This window comes from Leptinotarsa decemlineata, unplaced genomic scaffold, assembly GCF_025532065.1.
Source record: "Leptinotarsa decemlineata unplaced genomic scaffold, Ldec_3_MD MMD2_P_RNA_scaffold_1, whole genome shotgun sequence".
NCBI classification, from domain to species: Eukaryota; Metazoa; Arthropoda; class Insecta; order Coleoptera; family Chrysomelidae; genus Leptinotarsa; species Leptinotarsa decemlineata.
In genome coordinates this window covers 2,348,151-2,370,430 of record NW_027412523.1, presented here as the reverse complement: position 1 = coordinate 2,370,430, position 22,280 = coordinate 2,348,151, and the positions used below count along the sequence as shown (strand labels likewise).

Below are 22,280 nucleotides of genomic sequence, written 5' to 3'. Positions count from 1 at the left end.
TATGATGATACAAATGACAGTGACCTGTAAGAAGGCCCGTTAAACATCGTAGTTCATCCCTACTATAGTCCAACAACTAGTATCAAGCTTCGAAGGGTGAATAAACGCCTTGGAGTGAGCCAATCCTGGAAGATTCTGCTAGAAGTCCATAAATCTTCTTGCCATCCAGGTGTTCACTGTTTGTTTGGTAAAGCCTAAAGCGATGTCAATGACAGATTCTGGTCCGATGAAGCTGCTTGCAGCACTCTCCTTTGCAAGGGAGTCAGCAGCATCATTGCCTTCCAGGCCAGTATGGCCAGGAATCCAGACCAGAGACAATCTGTTAAGTCTTCCTCTCGAGGAGAGTCGTTTTTGGCATTTTGCTACCAACTTAGACGTTTCTCGGTAGGAGCCAAGAGCTTCCAAAGCAGCATGACTGTCCGAGACTATTTTTATTGACTTGTGTATGAGGTTGGATTTATCCAATCTCTCCGCACACAATTCAATAGCGTAAACATCTTACACTGGTATCGAACTAAGGACCAAGCCGAACACCAAAACGGCCTGGGTTCAATTCTCCGATATTGTTTATGTTCTCCCTAGTTCAATGAGACGACGTGTGCTGAGAATTTACGGCGTTGCAAAGGTGTAGTAGCTGGGAATGAGCTGGAAAAAGTGACAGGTGAAAAGTAAGGTTAAGGGAAGCGCGTGTGGACCTCCCCACGTTACTGGTGCACACTGATTGACCGGGTGGTCTGTCATTGTCTCGTTGACTGAGTAAACTGCTTCCGAGTGTACTTGCAACAGACCTCTAGCTGTCAGAGATCCTCATTTATATTGATTAATCAGGTTTGGGTTCTCTGCCGAACACATAGATGGCGCCACTGTAGGGTAAATCATGAACCCTGTAGTAATTGCAATTTTGTTCAATTCATTTCAGTATATTCGACTGTAGACCAGTTCACATGTGGAATTATGAGGTACGTTCAATTGAATTTTGGTTAGGGGTGATCATAAACCTCTATAACTCGCTCCTGACTGCACCGTGGTTCTTCCATATTGGTCGGTAACATAAATTTTGTCATCACGGACAGGATCAGAGTATCTGTAGGAATGATGGACGTAGGGGTTCGCGTAGAGCGAGTATTGCTGTGGGGAGTAGTAATTAGAGGAAGGCAACCCTGACAGGATCCTGTATTGCCTGTAGTAAGAGGGCTCACCTACAGCTGAAGTCGCTAACTGGAAGATGAGGAGGCCAGAAATCAGATAAACAGCCCCCATCTGAAACAAAATCGTGATCAGTATACAATTCGATAATATTGCTTTCAGAAATATGTATCTTGGAAATAATTAAAACAAAGACCACGCAGAGTCTTTAAATTCAGATTTATTTTCCGCTTCTTTATTTTTTCCCAGTAATTGTTCATTATTGTATATATCATTGACGTACAAAAATAAATGGAGTCAGCAAACCAACATCTACGACACATATTGTGTTGAAACCAGTAGTTTCATAAACGGGCGGGTTACATGAAAAGAGAGGGCCTGCGATAGACTGTGACTTTCAGTCCATCGATAGTGGCGCACAAGATTTAATTATTTGGGCGACGATAAAAACAAAACTATGTGAAAATTCATTTGTTTATGGAAACTCCCGAGTTAGATAAAATTCTTGTTAGAAATATGCAAAAAAACGTAAATAAAAATAAATACTCTGCTGTCATCTTAAATTCAGATGCTTTTTCCGCTACTTTCTTTTCTCCCCGGTAACTATTTGTTACTGAATATATCATGGACGTAAAAAAAAATGGATCCAGCAAAAAAAAATCTACGACAAAGATTGTAATGAAGTCGGTAGATTCGTGGGCGCACGAGTTAAGCGAAAAGTAAGGGAAAAGTGCGATAGACTGTGACTTCCCCTCCACCGACAGTGGCGCACACAATTCGGTGACGATAAAAACAAAATAAAATAATGATAAAAAACTTTTGAAACAAGCTTTTATTTGAATGCCCTAAAAAGATCGAAATGAAATTTTAAATCACATTAACCACATTCATTTATGACTTTACAGAATTGAAATTATAATAAAAAAAGCTTGTCGCGAAAATTTCAATTTGTAATTGAAATTTTGTAATTAGGTTTTAATTTTAAGATTTAAACAATTAAAAATTAAAATTAAACGAAAATTTTTTTCGAAAATCATAATTATCTCTAGACAACAAAATAGCAAAAAAGTTTTTTTTCAAAAATATTGAATTTCTCTATTTAAAACAATGTAATAAACAAATTACGTAAAAAATTCATATCCTGTTAATAAATGCCATTGTTTGATGTGAAAACAGGCATAGCTAAATATCAATTAAAAAAAATTATCAACAATTTTCAAATATTTCATTTTGCAATAATTATAAAAAATCATAATTAACAAATTGATAAATTTTTATGAACTTTTATCGCAGGATCGTATGAGGTGTATATATATCAAAAGGGCTCCACGAAGTTTAAAATTCATAGGCCAATTATTTATACCTTTTATCCCATTATTTATGTCAACGGAGATTGGGAAAAAATTTGTTAGTTAACAATTGAATAACTTCTTGAAAAATGGTGATAAAACTTTTTTTACGGGACTCGATTCATTCAAGTGTCAAGAAGATACTAGATTTTTTTCAAATTTTTAAAATGACATTGTATGTTATAAAAAAATTATTTCTTTTGATAAACTCTATTTAGCGGCAGTGCGCGCACGTCGTAACAGTCGCGAGTTTCGGGACTCGCGACTTTTTTATCGGAAATTTCCTCCTCCTTGACGAGCTTTTTTCAAAATTGCTTAAATATTAATATTTTTTGAGTTATTAACGAAAAACTAAATACCATTTTTTCAAAATTTCATTATGTTAATAACAATTGCCATTTTTTACCTGCACCAAAATCCTTCAAAAACATTTTTCTAGAGGTGATTCCGAATCGAATGAGCTATCGCTCAAATTTTCAGGACCTTTATCTCTATTTTTCATGTTTTTGAACTAGTTGATTAGACTATGTGGATTTTGGGCTGGCGGCGTCATTGGTCAATATTTCTTTGCGAACGACGTTGGCCAAGACATCACTCTTCAGTTTATTACACGTGAGCAGATTTTCTGTAGATCCAAATCCATTTCGTGAAAGATTAAATACCCAAAAAACATCAAGAAACACACGTAAAAATCTGAAATTGTTCCCCACCCTGTGTATAGCACTAGAATTGTGTCTTGTTATAACACATAAATGATTTCACTTTCGGATTATGGAAATGAAAGTGGTATTAAAATGGAGAGACGACTTAGTCAACGCTGTTTTGATCAGACTCATGTGCATAAACATTATTGACGTCATGTACTTTAAACAAGGTTACTTTGTTCCTGTTCATGAATAAAATAATGTATGTATGTGTTACTGAAAATAGATTATCAACCAATTGTGCTTTACATGATTTGGTTGTAATTTCTATTGTAGGATTTTTTTGATTCTCGTATCAATTTGAAGGCAAACGGCAATATTAATAAGGTAATAATATGACGTAGATATGTTGAATTTGAAAACAAGCGAATTGGATGGAATGCTGAAGAAAGAATCAACTCTTTCATGGTCACACCAGGTACCACCCACTCTTGAAATAATTAGTTTGTTTTTTGAAGACAACCTGATCGAACAGTTTCTAAAAATATATGTATACCTAATAATATCCTTGAAACGTTCCACTTGCATTATAACAAGAAATAAGATATAATGATTATGATAGAACCCATGAACTTATTTTGAAAACTGAAAGTTGGATGAGTATAGATGAAAAATTATTTCACAAATTAATTGATATTTTCTAAATATTAGTTATTCTTCTTTAGTTCAAAATGTTTCTGATAATTCATACTAAATTGCCACCTTTTTGAAAAGGAACGTCAAATTTCTCTTTGAAAAATATTTGTAACCATTACGAATTTTGATATCAATCAATCAATCAAACATTTATTGAATCAGTTTTTCTCCACAATCACGTTAGACAAGAAAAAACATAACATCATCATAAAATACTGGAAATAGAAACAGAAATATAGGCACATTGGAGTCACTTCTTCAGGAGGCGATATCAAGTCTGGAATTATGGTCCCTCAATACAGGTTTCCAATTTCACCAGCGAAGACCAAATGCCTCCTATTTTCCAAACAGCAAGCAACTAATTTCCCAAACTTTACACCTAATGGATAGCAGTTAGAATTCGTTGAGGAAACGAAGTTTCTTGGGATGACGTTTGACTACAAACTGAATTGGAACGCCCATATTTGCAATGTTAAGAAATCTTGTCAAAATGGTTTGAATCTAATGAAGGTCTTGTCAAATCACACCAAGTTTCATCCAACAAACTTCCTTTGAAATAATCTCCAACTACAAGGAATACAATCACTTATACACAGATGCTTCGAAATCTTCTAATTGTGTGGAAGCAGCCGTCATTACAAGAGATACGGAGCTTGCCTACCGTCTGCCGTCAATCTGTAGTGTTTATACAGGTGAATTAAACTCCATAGATCAAGATGTAGCACACTGTGAAAGACTGGCAATTCTGTTATTATCACCGATTCTCTTAGCGCAATTCATGGAATTAGACAGTTATACCCAAGGAATTCACTACTTGTCCGTATAAAGGAAAGGATATCCAAGCTAATGCAGAATCAAAAATGTATTAAACTAATCTGGATACTTTCCCATACTGGAATCAGAGGCAATGAGAAAGCCGATGCAGTCGCTCGCAATGTTACAGTTACTCCTTCCGCAACACTGTGTGAACAAATTTCTCACTCACATTATTTTAAAATCATAAAGAAACTAATAGCAAACACTTGGAAAGAAAGATGGATGGTCATGGAATCAAATAAATTACGTGAGATAAATCCCGACATGCGCTTTCAGAACTACCAATCAGCCCAACGAAGACATCAAGTCATTCTTAATCGCCTCAGAATCGGACACACAAGACTAACACACCAACACCTTATGAAGAAAGAATATGCTGCGGAGTGTGATATTTGTGATGTGATCAACAGTGTGAAACACATTATCCTGGAGTGCCCAGTTTTTGAATATGAAAGACAAGAAGCAAGACTTCCCAGTGATCTCAATTCTGCCTCAGACATGGTGAACTTGAACTCTTTAGTAACCTTTTTGAAATCTATTCATATATTACATAAAATACCTAATTGTTCCTCCGCTAATAACCCTTCGCGGTTGAGGCGGTTATTTTTTGAAATAAAAAAAATACTGGATGATTCAACAAGTCAAACAAACATAAAAAAGATAGAAAAATCAATATAAAACATAAAACATACATAAAAAAAGTTAATGAGCTACAATCAAATTAAGATTCAAGGAGAAACTCATCCACAGAGTAGTATGCTTTTTGCAATAGAAAAATCTTGAGTCGCCTTTTGAAGATATTGATATTTGAGGATTCAATGTCATCACTAAGCTTATTATATAGCTCAACCCTAATGCACATAGTGTGATTCTTTGATACTGTCAATCTACTATAAGGTTGATGTAGTTGAGAGTTATTTCTGGTGAAATGTTCATGGATTTGCTCATTTCTAGGAATAATTGAAATATTGTTTTTTATATATATATGTTTGGTAGATACACAAACTAGGCATTGTTAATAAACTACAACGAGTAAATAATGGCCTGCAGTGTTTACTTGAAGATGCACCAGCCAGAATTCTGATTACCTTTTTCTGAATAACAAAAACTTCATCAGCTGTATCTAATAAGACCCACTGTCAATACCATAGGAAATCACTGACTGAATTAAACTGTGGTATAAAAGCTTGAGAACATCAAGAGTGACTGTATGTTTTGACCGACGAAGTAAATATATATGTTTACTGAGCTTCAGTTTCACACTAACAACATGGAACTTCCAGGTAAGTTGTCAATATCAACAACTAAGAATTTATTACAATTAACTTGATGTAAAGTTTCATTATTTAATCTAACCAAATAGCTTTTATCAATTGTATTTTTAGTAACAAAGTTGAGCATATGAGATTTTGCAGAATTTAGCGGCAGGCCATTTATAGAGCACCACTCAGAAATTGATCAGTTACTTCATTAGCTTTGACAATTACTTCGGATATAGTTTCCGCAGATACTAAGATGTTAGTATCATCTGCAAAAATAACAGTAATGGAAGCTTTTTAACAAAATTTCGGAAGATCATTTATAAAAACCAAAAATAGAAGGGGTCCCAAAACAGAGCCTTGAGGTACCCCTCTTGATATAGTTATTCTAACAGCAAGTTATCTCTGACAGATAATAAATCGGACGAGTTATTTATCAGGATAAATGATCAGGTCCTGAAAAATTAGAAACTGCGTGTTTCATTTTTTGTTTCGCCTTCTGGTATCTTCAGTACTATGAAAATATGTTACTGAGTTGAAAGAGGTATTATTTGAGGAGAGATAACTTTTTGGAAGAGGAAAGTTTTGGCCTTCAACTTCTCCACCTTTAAACAAAAAAACGTGGGAATTACACTGTTATATTTGTAGTGAATGCGGTTATTATGTATACATTGAAGAAGATATTCAATTCAGAAGAATTTACAAACCAGTGTTCTAATTTGATAAGTACAGAACAAAAATGCTGTCAACAATTTCAATTTATTTATGTTAAGCAACACTGGACTCCTTTGAAATCTAATATGGGAAATATGTTCCTTAAAACAAGTTATTATAATCCGCTTAGTTTGACCAACATACTTTTTATCGCAATTCTCACAAAACTATCTGAATGCAGTTCTTTTCAAAGCAGAAAATTCAACTAACTTTCTCAGCCATACTGTTGTGATTTCGAAATCTACAAAATTCCTAGTAATTTATATCAATTCTGATATGAGCTGACGAAAGGGGTGTTGAAATTACAACAATAATTAAACGTATACCATAACTTCAGTTACTCACATATTACGTAAAACATTATTCTATGGGGTTGCGCTAAAACCTCAAGTCGGGTACTTTTTCCCAGAAGATCAGATTGATCTTCAACTTGAAGCCTACTTGTACATGTTTCTGTTTTTCCGTTAACCAGCTGTCGCACCCCTACGAACGACAACCCTCAGAAGTCGAAACTTGTGCGAGCTAAGGATTAACGAGGTGTTACCTTTTAACGTCTGATTCCTAACACGGGTTGGACGATAGCAAGTGAAGATCGATCGTTCAGACTAGGGCTTGAACCACCGACCAACACGGCAGTCAATTCGAGTGAGTGAACAAATTACCCACGCCGAACCGCTTGGCTACCGACCGACCGATGTATAACGAATTTTCAGCAAAACAATATTATGACTTTTTATTCTGCGTAGATATGTCATGCATTATGTATTTAAGAAAAAATTTGAACAAGTTTGTGAAAATATCTGAAAATCAGGATCATTCGTCCACAGGCATAGCTTTTATACTTTCAAGACTAGGGCGCAAAATATTCCATGAAAATGAATAGATAAATACATGAGTACAATTCCGATCATTCACAATTTGATCTGAATTTGATCTCAGCTTTTTGGGCATCACCGGTACCGGGCAGGTGGTCCCCGATTGAAGGCAAACTATGAAAAACCAATGAGAGTACTTGATTAAAATCACTGCGTAAAAGCAAGCGAGACTTAAGTGGAATCACTTTTTATATATAACTGTATGAACTATTATTATAGGAATAGGACGATCAGATGGACTTGTGTGGCCTCTTTGGTCACCCGACTTGAGTTATCTAGATTTTAAGCAGGGACACATTCTCGAGAGGTATTGTTGTCAGTTGAAAGCATTTTATTGATTTTCAAACGCGAAGCATCAATGGATAGAGAATCAAAAGCCATTTTTAATGATTTTCAGTTCAAGGATGACTTGAAAGGATGAAAGTTTCGAAATTTTTTCCTGGCAGTTATGTACTGCGTTTTCGATGGTCCGCCCTGTATGTCTAATCAGTAAACCCATCGAATCATAGTAATGAAGTTTAGGTGAGGTTATTTATTCTTGAACAGTGTATTTCTGTCAATTCAGTACCATTTCAGCCAAAATACATTGTTTTTTAACAGTATCATTGTGCTATAATTAACAGTTTGACGACTAGAAATGTGAACATTACCTTCAGAAACTTTTGAACACGTTAGTCGAGTATATCACAGAAAAAACTATCACTAACTGAGAACACTTGTTTACAGTCTGTAGAAGAACAGTGGGTTATAACTACCAACTCCAATTCGAATCCAATCTTCTATTATATATCTTATACCGAAGTCTCATTAATGTCATTTTCTTGTTATACAAGAAGCGTAGGTGTTAAGTTCGCTATGACGTGAATGTATTACCTGGTATGCAAATCAAGTAGTGGCTTCGCAAATACTTATTTAGATATTTTGGCGGTACTATTAGATAGATAAAGGATTGGATATCCTAGCCTGGATAGTCGCAATGACTAATGGAAAGAATTCAGGTCCGGATTCGATATCAAGTTAGTTTTATTCAGGCATTACTTCAACGAAAAAAGTTATATAATAATAATAATAATAATGGTAAATTTTCGTTATGTGGACACCCGGCGATTTTGAAAAAATTTTTGACTGTACTTACGTATTTTGATGCGTAGATTACGAATCCGAAAGAAAAAAGCGGCGCTCTCCCTCATTTAGAAAGTTACGGCCCTTCAAAGTTCAGAAAAGGGCAACTTTTCAGCCTTCTTTTTCACTAAATAAACTATTTAAAAACACAAGCATTTATTCAGTAGGTCACCTTTACACCTTATTCCTCCTTCTTTAACACTTTTCACTTCAATAATCAACATTTTTCTTATAAAAAACTTAATTTAAAAACGAATGCTTCTCCTGGTGACATTATTCTATTTTTAGGTTAGTTACTAGTGACATTTCAGAAAAAAGCGGTTGGTATTTGTCGTCGCCTACTATTTCAAATTCGTAATACACCACCAAAAACCAATTTACGATCTAAAGAATGAAGGTAAAAAACATTTGAATTACTTCAGGAATATGGACTGCATCAGACGTACCAACCATATCATCAACCTTAAAAACGTAAAATACAGTGATATGTAACCAAAAAGCAGCTCCGTACATTTTTTAACATTTTTATAAGAAAAATGTTGATTATTGAAGTGAAAAGTGTTAAAGAAGGAGGAATAAGGTGTAAAGGTGACCTCGTGAATAAATGCTTGTGTTTTTAAATAGTTTATTTAGTGAAAAAGAAGGCTGAAAAGTTGCTCTTTTCTGAACTTTGAAGGGCCGTAACTTTTCAAATAAGGGAGAGCGCCGCTTGTTTCTTTCGGATTCGTAATCTACGCATCAAAATACGTAAGTACAGTCAAAACTTTTTTTTAAAATCGCCGGGTGTCCACATAACGAAAATTTACCATAATAATAATAATGTTTATTCATAAATAGCGAAAAAAAAAATACAGACCTTCTATTGTTACAAAATCAAATATCTAATGAAAAAAACCTTAGTAATGAGGCTTAGAATAAACAAAAATCCACCGAAGCTGATATCAGCTTGTATGTGGTGACATATTATTCTGGTGTGATGTTGAGGAATCAAATGTAATACAGTCAAATTAATGGAAAAGAAAACAAGGGTAAAAATGAGAATATAGGTTAACCAAAAGAATGTGTTTTCAACTAGCTTGAGAGTTTCGGATATAGCTTAATTATAAAAAGAGCAGTAGACGAAAGTTGGAACAAAAATGGCTTAAGAGAAATGTAAACAATATAATTTTTTTCAAGGAAATAATACTATATAATAATACCAAAAATTTCATAAAAATAAAATTACTATTCAGGACATCACAACGATGAGATTGAGAGTATTCACAGAATATATGAATTGTAACTATAATTTGTTGTGAAATAAGGATAATTAGTACAAAAGAATCGTTTTAGACGTTATATTTACGTCATAAATTAATCATGAAATACGGGGCAAGCGTGATCATCAAAATCAGGAAAGTATAACTTGTGTTGATATGATAATGGCATGCCTCAGATTTCCACAGAAAAATCTGACAGAACGAGTGTGTGAAAGAAATTATTTTAAATAGCCTTAACCTAATATCAATCATAGTATGTATTTTTTATATCGACTAATCGATGTGTTGAAATTCTTGATTTTGAAGTCAGCCATAATTTCAGCTTCTTCTTGAACAGAGATAATGAGTTTAGTTGTTTCAGTTCATTTGGTAGATCGTTGTATATATTTGGCCCAAGAAACATGCTAGATCTCTGGGATATAGTTTTAGTCACATGTGGAACTGAAATATTGAATTTTTTTGACCTTGTGGAGTAGGAATTATCTAGAAATATTTTGCTCCGATTTTCCGAATGCATCATGATGACGGGATCAATTTTAAAAATTGAATTCAAAAAATTCTGGTGCTGGGATTGAAAAATTGTTTCAAAATGAATGCATGGATTTATCTAATTATTCATGTATTTCAAATATTTATTAAAGTTTATTTTATTACTATTCTCATGTTGAACTGTGTATGAAACAACCTGACAATAAATTTTATTGTATTTCATCAGTTCGGACTTCCATTGTCTAATATAATATAAATTGATTTGAAATCCCTGAAAGAATATGTAAAAAATTGAAAAGAATAGCTGAAAAAATAACAATTTTATTGAGCAAAAAACTGAAATTACAATGAAATAACATGCAAGCAACAACAAATAAATTTTATTATTTAAAATTTCAAAATTACTTCAAAAAAAACATTCAATTTAATTTAATACTTTAATAATTATTATTTGTAGTTATTATTGATTTATTAATTCATTTGTACATTCTTTACATATTAAATAATCATACTTTCAAAGTTATCCTTATTTTAATCAACTCATTGAATATCTAGAAAATAATGACACATTACTAAAATATCAGTCAGGTTTCAGAAAACACCATTCATGTGAGTCTGCATTACAAGTCACAATATCAAAATGGAAAGAATCAATAGATAAGGGACATTATATTATAGCCGTATTTTTAGATCTTAAGAGAGCTTTTGAGACAATTGATCGCCACATATTACTAAATGAAATTCAAAGTATTGGTATCAGGGAAACTGTTTTGTTATGGCTGACTGATTATATATCACAACGCAAACAGGTAACCAAAATAAAGGATTCAGTGGCATCATCTCGCGATGTCTTTTTCGGGGTACCTCAGGGGAGTGATTTGGGACCTATATTATTTTTGATCTGCCTGAATGATATAGATACCATGCATGGTTGTGATGCCATGAACCTTTTTGCAGACGACACTTTGTTATCAATTTCAGGAGATAATATAGAAACACTAGTTGATTAAATGTTTTCATGTACATGAATCGCAATAAACTAAAATTCAACACCTCCAAAACAAAATTATGATCTTATCATCTGAGTATAAGCTGTCACTCATCAACAAACACAACATAAGATTACAAATTGCAGGTGATGTAATAGATTTCGTAAGTGAATTCAAATACTTAGGATTCATGGTGGATAATCGTTTATCACTTCATGCTCATTTTGATTGTATATACGAAAAAATCACCAAAAAAATATATTTTTTCTCAAGAATTTCATCTCAGCTTCCGATGTACTCAAAAATTACATTATATAATTGTATAATCCAACCCCATTTTGATTATTGTGCTAATCTTTTATACCTACTTATTTGACCAAAATAAGGTATCGGCTTTACCAAAGTTACAGAATCGTGGAATGAGGATTAGTTTCCAAGTGAATAGGTATTTTAGTATATCAAACATGTTAAGTACATTGCAGTGGCTGTCTGTTTCCCAGAGACTGTACGAGTTAGCAATGCTATTCGTTTTCAAACTAACACATAACTTGCTTCCAACTTATTTTAAAGCATTCTGTATATATAAATCTCAAATCCATAACCACTTAACAAGAGCGAGTAGCTCCCAAAAATTCCACCTTCCTCGAACTAATTTGACTAGTACGATGAAGTCTTTATTTCATAAAGGGTTGAATGAGTACAACAAACTCTCACTTTCGTTGTAAGATTCAATAAATGTTTTCCAATTCAAAAAAAAATCATGAACTATATAAAATCTCATCACTGATTTTTCTGTTTTGTAATATATTTGTTATGTATATCCTCATGTTGAAACTATTCTGGAATAATTGAAAAATGCGTTTCTTTTTTCTTCTTCTTATATTCATCATTTTTGTTATCTATATGTTATTTATTTAAATATTTTTGAAATCATGTATGTATATTAGGATGTCCTAAAGAAATCAATTATATTATATTATATTATATTATATTATATTATATTATATTATATTATATTATATTATATTATATTATATTATATTATATTATATTATATTATATTATATTATATTATATTATATTATATTATATTATATTATATTATATTATATTATATTATATTATATTATATTTTATTATAGATACATGTTCTAGCCAGGTAAATCTAATAATTGAAATATTATAAGCTATATAAAATTAATTTCACAATATTGCCTTATCTACTAGTCTGAAATTAATTTTACAATGTGTCCTTATGTAATAGTCAGGTAAATTTAATAAATAAAATATTATTTCAACAAGTTATACAGTACACTATTAGGCATTGGTCCACCGTCGTTATTCATAATATTAGTATGTTTACTAATTTCTACACTCTCATGGGCATCTAGATGCCTGTTGTTAACTTGTCTAACTAATGTCAATGAACTGAAGTCTATGGAATGGTTTTGTTGCAAATTATGATGGGCGACTGCTGATTTTTCAGGTCTTCGATATTTTAAGTGTGCTAAGTGTTCCTTATCTCTTATTTTAATTGATCTTTTTGTCTGTCCATGATATTTTGCATTACAGTCCTTACATTTGATTTCGTAAATTCATGACTTTTTCGAATTCTCGACTTTGTCTTTTGGACTTCCTAAAAGGCTCTGTTGTGTATGACTTGTTTCAAGAACCACCTTCATACTGAGATAGATTTGTCTTGTTTTTTGTCCTTTTTAAAAGTCGAGATTTCGTTTATTTTCAACCTAAACTTCTTCTTCCTCATTATGTTATCTACAGTACCCCTCGAGCGGTATTGAAATACAAAACACAAGCACTACAGGAAAATTCTTAAGGCGTTCTAAGAGCGGTGCCTGTGCACACATAGCGATTCAAATTGGATTGAACTTCAAAACGATGAGTAGCCACAGTTCGTCGCGTATTTCTGATATGAATCGCTCTTGGTGGAAGCAAATGTGCCAAGTCACTTGAATACTTTGTTCGATGTTCCAGACTATCTGGATAGAATCCAGCAGCTTCAGGGTATGCTTAGGGGTGAGCTCCATACATGAGAACAATACTCCAAAAAAGGTCTGATCTGAGTTTTATAAAACTCAGTTAGTCATGTCCTAGATATATTTAACTGCCAGATTATACAAATCAAAAGACATTTCTTAGCTAACTGACAGTTCTGTTTTTATTTTTTTTATATAGATTCACAAATTATATTGTGTAAGTACATATTTGTAAATGCCACTGTCACTCCTTATTCTGGAATTGGGTTCACCCTGTAGAATAGTGAATGAAATAAATAAATAAAGCATCAAAAGTTGCTGGAGTGTGTACAGTTTTCTGGTTCAGAACAGTGTTCCACGCTTTTGAGAAGCAACTTTAGTAATATACATATTATGATTCATTCAATATTCGAAAATATTAGTCTCAAATTAGCTACACATCTACAATTTGAAACTGAAGTAATAATATGCAGGTTAGCTTTTTAAATTTCTTCATCTTCCACCCATATAATAACATTCAAGGAAATCAAAAAGCATTTCTATTCTTTCCCTTTCATTCTTAAACCCACATACATACCGGTCACTCAAAAAAATTCGCCCAAATAAAAATTATAATACTGAGTCAGAAATTGCATGTCTCGAAATTATCGGTTTAATCCACATTCACTCCATTTGAAGCCTCGATCAATCATTTTCAATAACTCATAAGGTGATTGGTTTAGAAATGCTGCATAATTTTAATATCGACGAATTGCCATAAGCATTTTTTTCATTCCTTGCCTTATAAATATAATTGAACATGCATTTTTAATTGTGTTTATTTCCATGAATTTGGAAGATAATTTACGATCGCGACTGCCTAGCCGGGATGGAAGCACTACGATTGGTCACTACGATAGTGTTTACGAGGGTGATTTGAGAAGTTCCCGACTCAACAAAGATATAAGACATTTCAACAATTTTTTTTCAACATAGTCTCCCATCTCTGTAACCCGCCAAAATAGTACTGGGCGTTTTTATATGCAAAATAATTGCTCGCGAAGGTGATTGCCTCTTCATATGATGAACCTCTATCCTCCGAGCGCAATTTTTAGAGGGGGATAGATTTGGTGAGTGAGGCGGATGATAATGCGAGGTATGCTTCTTTGATAGTGTTTCCTTTTTGAAGATGATCGATTAAAATAGCTCCATGACTATCGCCAACATTGTCCCAGCCGAAAAAACAGTTTTTTGGAGCAGGTTCCCCCTTTGCAGTCTACTGTTTGGACTGTATTTTTGTTTCGGTCTTATAATGATGTATCCAAGTTTCATCTGCAGCCTCATACACAGCCTCATACACAGATCTCAATCTGCCTACTACTCAAGTAGTGACACGCTCTAAGGGTTTTGTGACTTGACACCAGGGTCTCAATCTGACTACGCTGAAGCGTCGACTGGGTCCACCCCCCCAAGCCCCCTCCCGAGTCGAGTGTCCTGAGTTGATATCTTCCCTGGTTACTGTGTGCGGAACATCCCATTTCGTCCATCCAACATCCAGAGCGGTCCTCAGCTTACTGATGGGCACTTCAGCAAGATTGACATCTGACCTTTAGGTGTTTTTACTTTCTGATCTAATATTTTGTTTTATCTTGGCTATCCTAACTGGGTCCCCAGAAACTAGCCGGAGACTATTATTTAAGAGAGATGGCGGCCGATCTGAAGGTCTGATCTGAGCTTTATAAAGCATCAGAAGTTGCTGAAGTGTGTACAGTTTTCTGGTTCAGAACAGTGTTCCAAGCTTTTGAGAAGCAAGCCTTTGCAATTCCAGCGAGATGAGTTTGCCGAGACATATTGGTGTCCTTGACAATGGGCACTTCAACAAAATTAACATCTGACCTCCTTCAGTTGAAAGTCAGCCTTTAGGTGCTTTTACTTTTTGATCTAATGTTTTGTTTTATCTTGGCTTTCCTAACTGCATTTTTGCACGGGGTTCCCAGAAACTAACCGGAGACGAAAGATCGCGGTCGATCTGAAGGTCTAATCTGAGCTTTATAAAGCATCAGAAGTTGCTGAAGTGTGTACAGTTTTCTGGTTCAGAACAGTGTTCCAAGCTTTTGAGAAGCAAGCCTTTGCAATTCCAGCGACTTGAGTTTGCCGAGACATATCGATGTCCCTGACAATGGGCACTTATTCAGCAAGATTGACATCTGGCCTCCTCCAGTTGAAAGTCAGCCTTTAGGTGCTTTTACTTTCTGATGTAATGTTTTGTTTTATCTTGGCTTTCCTAACTGAATTTTTGCACGGGGTTCCCAGAAACTAACCGGAGACTATTCATATTGGTGTCCCCGACAAACTTATCGAAGCTGAAAGCGGAGTTGTCTTTCAACCACCTTCAAACAAACGGAATTGTCTGTCCTTGCATTATTATATCCGTTTCGGAGACGTTTCTCTTTTTTGGAGAAAACCGATGCCTGGGTTTTTGTGGCATTGAATTATAGTGTGATATGTTTCGCTGGAAAAAAGCTACTGTGATAGCGAACAATGTCGTGATATATTTTTTGAAAATAAAGTTTGTGAGGATCAAAGCGTAAGGTGTATTTTATTAAATTAATATGGATCTTCATCAAGTAACGGCCGAATCAATCAGAAAAAATTGAATAAAACTGTTTTTCTGCTCGACTCATTATTTCAATTTTCGAAGAAGCAACATTGAGATAAAGTTGAAATGTTTTCAATTTCACTGCGTGGGTCATTTGGAAAATAAATAAATACAGACATTAATTACCCGAATGACCTTAGTAACTCCATAAAAGTGTTCAAGGATTGTATATCAAGAAGAATATTAGAGACGACCAGAAAAATTGATTAATCGATTTGAGTTTTTGGATTCATTGAATCACAACATCCACGGATTACGAGTTTATTCAAACATTGCACAATACCAGAATACTAAATAGACCATGGAATCGAGATGGATACAACTGATATTTTATAGAAACTGGAGGATTTATATAGGGCGTTTTTAATAGTTATCGATAAGAAGTTTTCAAGAAAATGATCAGAAATTAAGTTCAATAACCGGACAAAAGCCACAAGTCAGCTTATATACTCCTGACTTGTGGCTCTCCTCGATTCAGTCTCCAATCATACAAACTATTTTCCGGTTTTTTGTATTCAATAAATCACAAGTCCATTATTTTCATCCGTAATATTGCCAAAACTCTTCAGAAATATCAGAATATTCAGCTAGGATGATAATTTTAAGTTTATATCATTCAAATTTTATATATTTATATTGATATATGTCTACATTCATACATACATTTAGTTAGTTTTAAGAAAATATTGTATTTGTATTATTCATTTTTTCTCGGGGGGATTATCCATATGCATAAATGGATTATTGAATTTTTAAAAGAAAATCCCGGATTTTAAAATATACTGGAATGTTTTGGTATCTGAAAATATGAGAATAAACAAAAAACTACCAGAATTTATGAAAGTAATTGTTTTTTCAAATATTTTGAATGACTTAAGTTAACACGAAAAAAATCACAGTGACTTTAATTTAACAATTCAAATATTTTTTTCGTGACTGAGTACAGGATAGAGTACAGGGGGACTAAAGTGAAAAAACATAATTTCATGATACTTCTTATTTATTATTATTAACATTAATTTCTAAGGAAGTGTGAAAAAATCGTTGAGGATTCCTGAAATCTTTGGAATATTGTCACCTTTGACTAATGTCTCGTGATTTCCTTCCAATTTGATGATAGAAACAGGCTGCTGGCATTGCTGAAAAAAAAATTAGGTTAACAAACAAAATAGATTTTCAAGTTATGCTTCTCCACCATTGGCTAGGAAGCAGAAAAGTAATGATTTGAAAAATGAAAACAATGAAGTTTTGACAGGAGTGAACAAAGAGTTCAATTTTTTTTATATTTACACGCTTTTGTGAGAAAAAAGTAGATATATTTTTTTTCAGGAAATATTGACTAGTTCTGGAAATCCTAATAACATAAATTTGTTCTTGCCGTCACTTGTTCTCAGGAATATTTGGAAATTCTAGCTTTTGCTTTCTTTTGAAAATTATCCTGAATAATTGTCAAAATTCGCTTTGTAAATCATAAATTGATAAAAATCAAACTTTTTCCCACAAAACATGTTCATTGTCAAATATATGTTCTACTTTACTGATTGCCTTCACTTTGATTATGGTGCTAGTTTCTACATACTTTGTAAATGTAATATTGATATCGCAATTAATGTTTTCTGTTGTTCCAATGAAAAATCTCTAGCAGTACTTTTGAAAAAACTTTATGATAGTAAATTGTACTATTATTGGTTTATCCATGATGATAATTATAGACTTTCCACAATAAATTTTATTTAAAACGCGTTTTGCTACACAGTAGCTTCATCAGTTAGTGGTACATTAAATTACTCTACAGGTATTTCTATATCACAGTAGGTAATAACAAAACTCATCAGACAAATGATTGAATCTGGTAAAACAGATAGACTTTGAATGAACAATAAAATACAATACAATATTACTTTTAGGAAACAGGTAAAATATTAGCATGTTATGTCAAAACTCAATTAGAAAAATTAATACTTTTGGCAAAACAAGTAGATCCAGAAAGCACAAATCAATACAATATTATTACTAGGAAAGAAGTTATAAATGAAAGTATATAAAAATATGTCCTTCAGGAGATCTACCTGGGTTAGTAAAAGTCATATTTTTTATATTCTAGGCAGAATTACCTTTCAAAAAAAACTATCTAGTTTTCACATGTCAATGAACTGAAAAATACTCAAAAACTTCAACAACTTGCATAGTATCTAGTATTATAAATCTTTAACAGACGTTGCACGAATGTAAAATTCCTCTCAAACAACATGATAAAGTTTGAGGTCTCAAATTCTATGGTAATACTGAGATGCAGTAAGTCTCCAACAGAGGGCGGACAGTTGTAAAATTTGTTTCGAAGTAAAGAGAAAATTTGCAGTAATAATTTCAAAAAACAATTTAGTCTTGATGTTTTGATTTGAAGTTTCATTCAAAATATTAATGAAATAAAAACATTTTTTTAGTGAATAATTCAATTTTTCAAATCAACCTTTTGATTTGATATGTATTTGACATACATACACCTTAATTCTAAATTTTCGATTTTTTGAAATATTTTTAAGTAAGTGAATTTTTTAGGTGTACAATTTACGATAAAGTTTTCATTGTTGAAATACATATTCTGGTTTGCTTTCAAATAATCGTATTACATTTTAAAATGTATCTTCTGTTTCGTTCAAAACTTTTTTCTGTACTGAATCACGGGTAATTGAAACTATTTAAATACCCAAATATTTCATCTGTAGTACAAAATTTCGCTAACACTTATAATTCTAAAAATATTTTTTTAATTTTGATTTTATTTTGAACCACCTATCAAGGAGGTTACATACAGCGCTATCTGCCCGCGAATAGATCAAGAAGGTAACGTACAGCGCCATCTGCCCGCGAATAGATCAAGCAATAATTGATGCTTACGTAAAGCGCCATCTGCCCGAGAATAGATCAAGCAATAATTGATAGTTATGTAAAGCACCATCTGTCCGCGAATAGATCAAGAAATATCAAGGAGATTACGTACAGCGCCTTCTGCCCGCGAATAGATCAAGCAATAATGCCGATAATTCTATCAATACAGATCCCGAGCTTGAGAGTTACAAGCAAACAAACGAGCATACAAACAAACATCCATACATGTATACATACATACATGCAGGTGAAGCTATTATGAAGCGTGTGAAAAATACGAATTGACAGATAATTTAGTAAACTTACAAATACGGTTTGTTTTAAGATTGATTGATTGATGAAAGTTCATCCTCAGATCATGAAGAATTTGTCCATATTTGTTTTATTTGAGAAAAAATATTTGTTTGTTTAGGCAGATTCTGCAAAATATATGAAGCTTGTTCTACACTTTTATCACAGTTCACACGATTTTTCTACAAGAATTTCGAATTATGAAAAACGCTCTTTACCTTTTGTAGTCCGTAGTGTTCTGATTTTTCAAATGGGTTGTTGACTCTCCTTATCAGCACAATTTTTCCTTTGAATATACTCTTTGGTTCATAATGATATGCAGCTGCACACCTTCTTTCATATTTTATTAGAGACATAGCAATTTCATTACTATCGATGCCTGTTTTCTTAGATATCAATTTACTGGCGTCCTGAAGTTTGCTTTCAAAGCTCTGTGATCCCGATAAGCAAGCAATAACCTGAAACAACATGTAAAACATAATAACAATATCTATGATAAATATACAGTGCTTTTCTTTAATGCCCCCCCATTTTATTTTTTGAAAGAGGGGTCTTGTGACACATATTTCTGAAGCTCCTGAGAAATGCTTCACAACCCTAGAAAATAATGTCAATATCTTCACCTACTACAAAATGGCGGAACTTTTAATAATTGCCTGAATACATTGACATTTAACTACATAATAAGCTTGAGATCAGGTCAGGAGATGCTCGAAATGGTTGCCTTGAACTTCTTGACATATGAATAGTCTATCCGATATTTCACGCCGAACATTTTCGAACACAGTAACGTCAATATATCTACAAATATTTATTATTCTCTGCCGTATATTCAATATTGAAGCAGGTTCAGTTTCGTACACCTTTTGCTTCAAATTGCCTCATAAAAAAATGTCCAAAGGTGTCAAATCTGGCGAGCGGGCTGGTCATTCTGTAGGACCTCTCTGGCCAATCCAACGACCGGGAAAAGTAGTATCCAAATAATTTCTTACTTGTCTGGAGTAATGTGGTGGTGCTCTAATACATCATCCGTTTTTCAGAGTATCCACAAAAATTGTAATGAAATCGATAGGAAAATTCTCATCAGGGAATATGTAGATTTGGAAAGTTAATGGAAACCATTGATTCATAGATTGGGTGAAATAAAATATGTAAGGTACATTGAAAAATGACTCACTTCTTGTTGGCTTACTTCAGGGAAGTAAGAGCAGAACGATCCCAAAATAGCTAATTTGGCTTTGTCTACCGATTTACCAACCCTGGCGAAACCTGGTTCTAGAGTATTTTTGACGAATTGGGTTGATCCTTCTATAGACACGATGTCAACAACTTCTCCTTCGCTTTCCAGTTGATTAGCCATCTCAAGCGACAATACCCCACCAAATGAGTAACCACAGAAGAGATAAGGACCTTTCGGTTGTATGTTTTTCACATGCTTTATGTAAGACCTAGCAATGTTCGGAATGTTATCACACTCATTATCTTTGGCGTCTTGTAATCCATAGACGTTGGCTTTTATGTCTTTTGCTATAGGTATGAGGTCATTGATGCTACCTTCAATAGGATGGAGAAGGAATACATTTTTCTTAAAGGCTTTAGAATTTTTCAACTTCACTACGCCTTCATCTACTACCATAATGTTCCTTTTTTGGGGGTAAACATATTCTTCTATTTTGCCTGGGTTCTCAGGAGTACTGGCTTCGTTCTTCTCGATTCCCAAAGATATCAAGTGTTCTAGCGTCAAGTCCCTAATTTCATCAGTTTCAAGTTCAATCTGATAGTTCCTGTATAAAGTTTGTTTTGTTTCGGCCAACATCAACGAATCAAGTCCTAACTCAGAGAGAGTGAGCGACTTATCGACCAAATCTGAAAATAGATTGTGTATTGAGATATCAAGGCGTTTATTAAAGGTTTGATATTGGCATACCTAAATTCTTGATCCCCATGATATGGGCTACAGCTTCGACAGGGCTTCTTGTAACACGCATTGTAGACTTTCCACTTCTGTCTGCTAATACAGTACTAGAACCAACGATGGTTGATTGTATCATAAACTTTTCCATAGAGTTGAAACAGCAAGTGATGTTCTGGGGTACGAGATAATTGAAAATCTAGAAATAATACAATTTTTGGGATCAGTCACATAATAAGGAGGTACTTGTGATGCACTTTTTGAAACCTTTGGTGTAGTATTGAATATTACTGGAGTTTTTTCTCAACACCTGACCCTTATTTTAACACCTCGATACGTGCTTAAGTCACCAAGTGATCATCTTCAAGAGAAATGTTAAACTGTTGTTAAATCTTCCTCTTGAAGATGATTACTTGCTGATTGAAACACGTGTCGAGATGTTAAAAATAAGGGTTTGGTGTTGGGATAGTAATATACATACAGTGTCATCCCCAAAGTATGCACCATATGGGAAACTTATTTATTAAAGGTTTTTCGACAAAAATTTACTCCTGATGTAAGTTTGTGCATCCCCTATAACTAAACATACACCAACAAAATATAGTAAAACACACGTAATATACGAGGAGCCTTCAACTATTTGATTTTCAGGCAATAGTAATTTACTCGCATTTTGGAAAATCTCTGGAAATGTTATTAATTTTTTTAAAATGGGGACTATGGAAAAAAATTCTGCTTAAACGATAAATAGAAAGTATTCTGTATACGACAATTTATTTGAAAAACTTGTATTATTACAAAATACACAACTATGGTGTTAACCACGGTAAATTTTTTGAAGAGTAAAATAATTTTCAAAAAGTTTGGGTGCAAAGTTATTTTTATTTTTTGTTAACACCGAAAATTACTCAAAATTATACAGTATTGTAACAAAAACTTAATATTCAATAATATCAAATCACAAAACATCAAAATAAAATAGGTATTTTGGAGATTATTTTGGAGAATTATTTTGGACAAGGAAATCTCCAGGAAATCAATGAGTTTGTTCCGAAATACCTATTTTATTTTGATGTTTTTTGATTTGATTTTCATGAATATTGAGTTCTTGTTACAATACTGTATAATTTTGAGTAATTTTCGGTGTTAACAAAAAATAAAAATAGCTTTGAACCAAAAAATTGACCGTGATTAACAC

The 22,280-nt window shown here is 33.3% G+C and overlaps 2 protein-coding genes across 3 annotated transcripts in view; both read right to left on the bottom strand.

Moving 5' to 3' along the window:
* The window catches only part of aspr (asperous), a 41,543-nt gene extending 33,236 nt beyond the window's left edge, over window positions 1-8,307 (bottom strand). Inside the window, exons 1-2 of one of the 2 annotated variants that reach the window (XM_074176006.1) lie at window positions 8,150-8,307; window positions 999-1,260 (exon numbers count right to left, since the gene is read on the bottom strand). In XM_074176006.1, the coding sequence (XP_074032107.1) occupies window positions 999-1,260 (262 nt within the window). In that variant the 5' untranslated portion in view covers window positions 8,150-8,307. The remainder of the gene's footprint in view (window positions 1-998; window positions 1,261-8,149) is intronic. The other variant, XM_074176043.1, reaches the window with a different exon arrangement.
* An 8,665-nt stretch (window positions 8,308-16,972) lies between these two features.
* The window catches only part of LOC111508240 (fatty acid synthase), a 57,652-nt gene continuing 52,344 nt past the window's right edge, over window positions 16,973-22,280 (bottom strand). The window contains exons 17-20 of the mRNA XM_074176477.1: window positions 21,098-21,281; window positions 20,348-21,036; window positions 19,389-19,628; window positions 16,973-17,129 (exon numbers count right to left, since the gene is read on the bottom strand). Of these exons, the coding sequence (XP_074032578.1) occupies window positions 17,013-17,129; window positions 19,389-19,628; window positions 20,348-21,036; window positions 21,098-21,281 (1,230 nt within the window). The 3' untranslated portion in view covers window positions 16,973-17,012. The remainder of the gene's footprint in view (window positions 17,130-19,388; window positions 19,629-20,347; window positions 21,037-21,097; window positions 21,282-22,280) is intronic.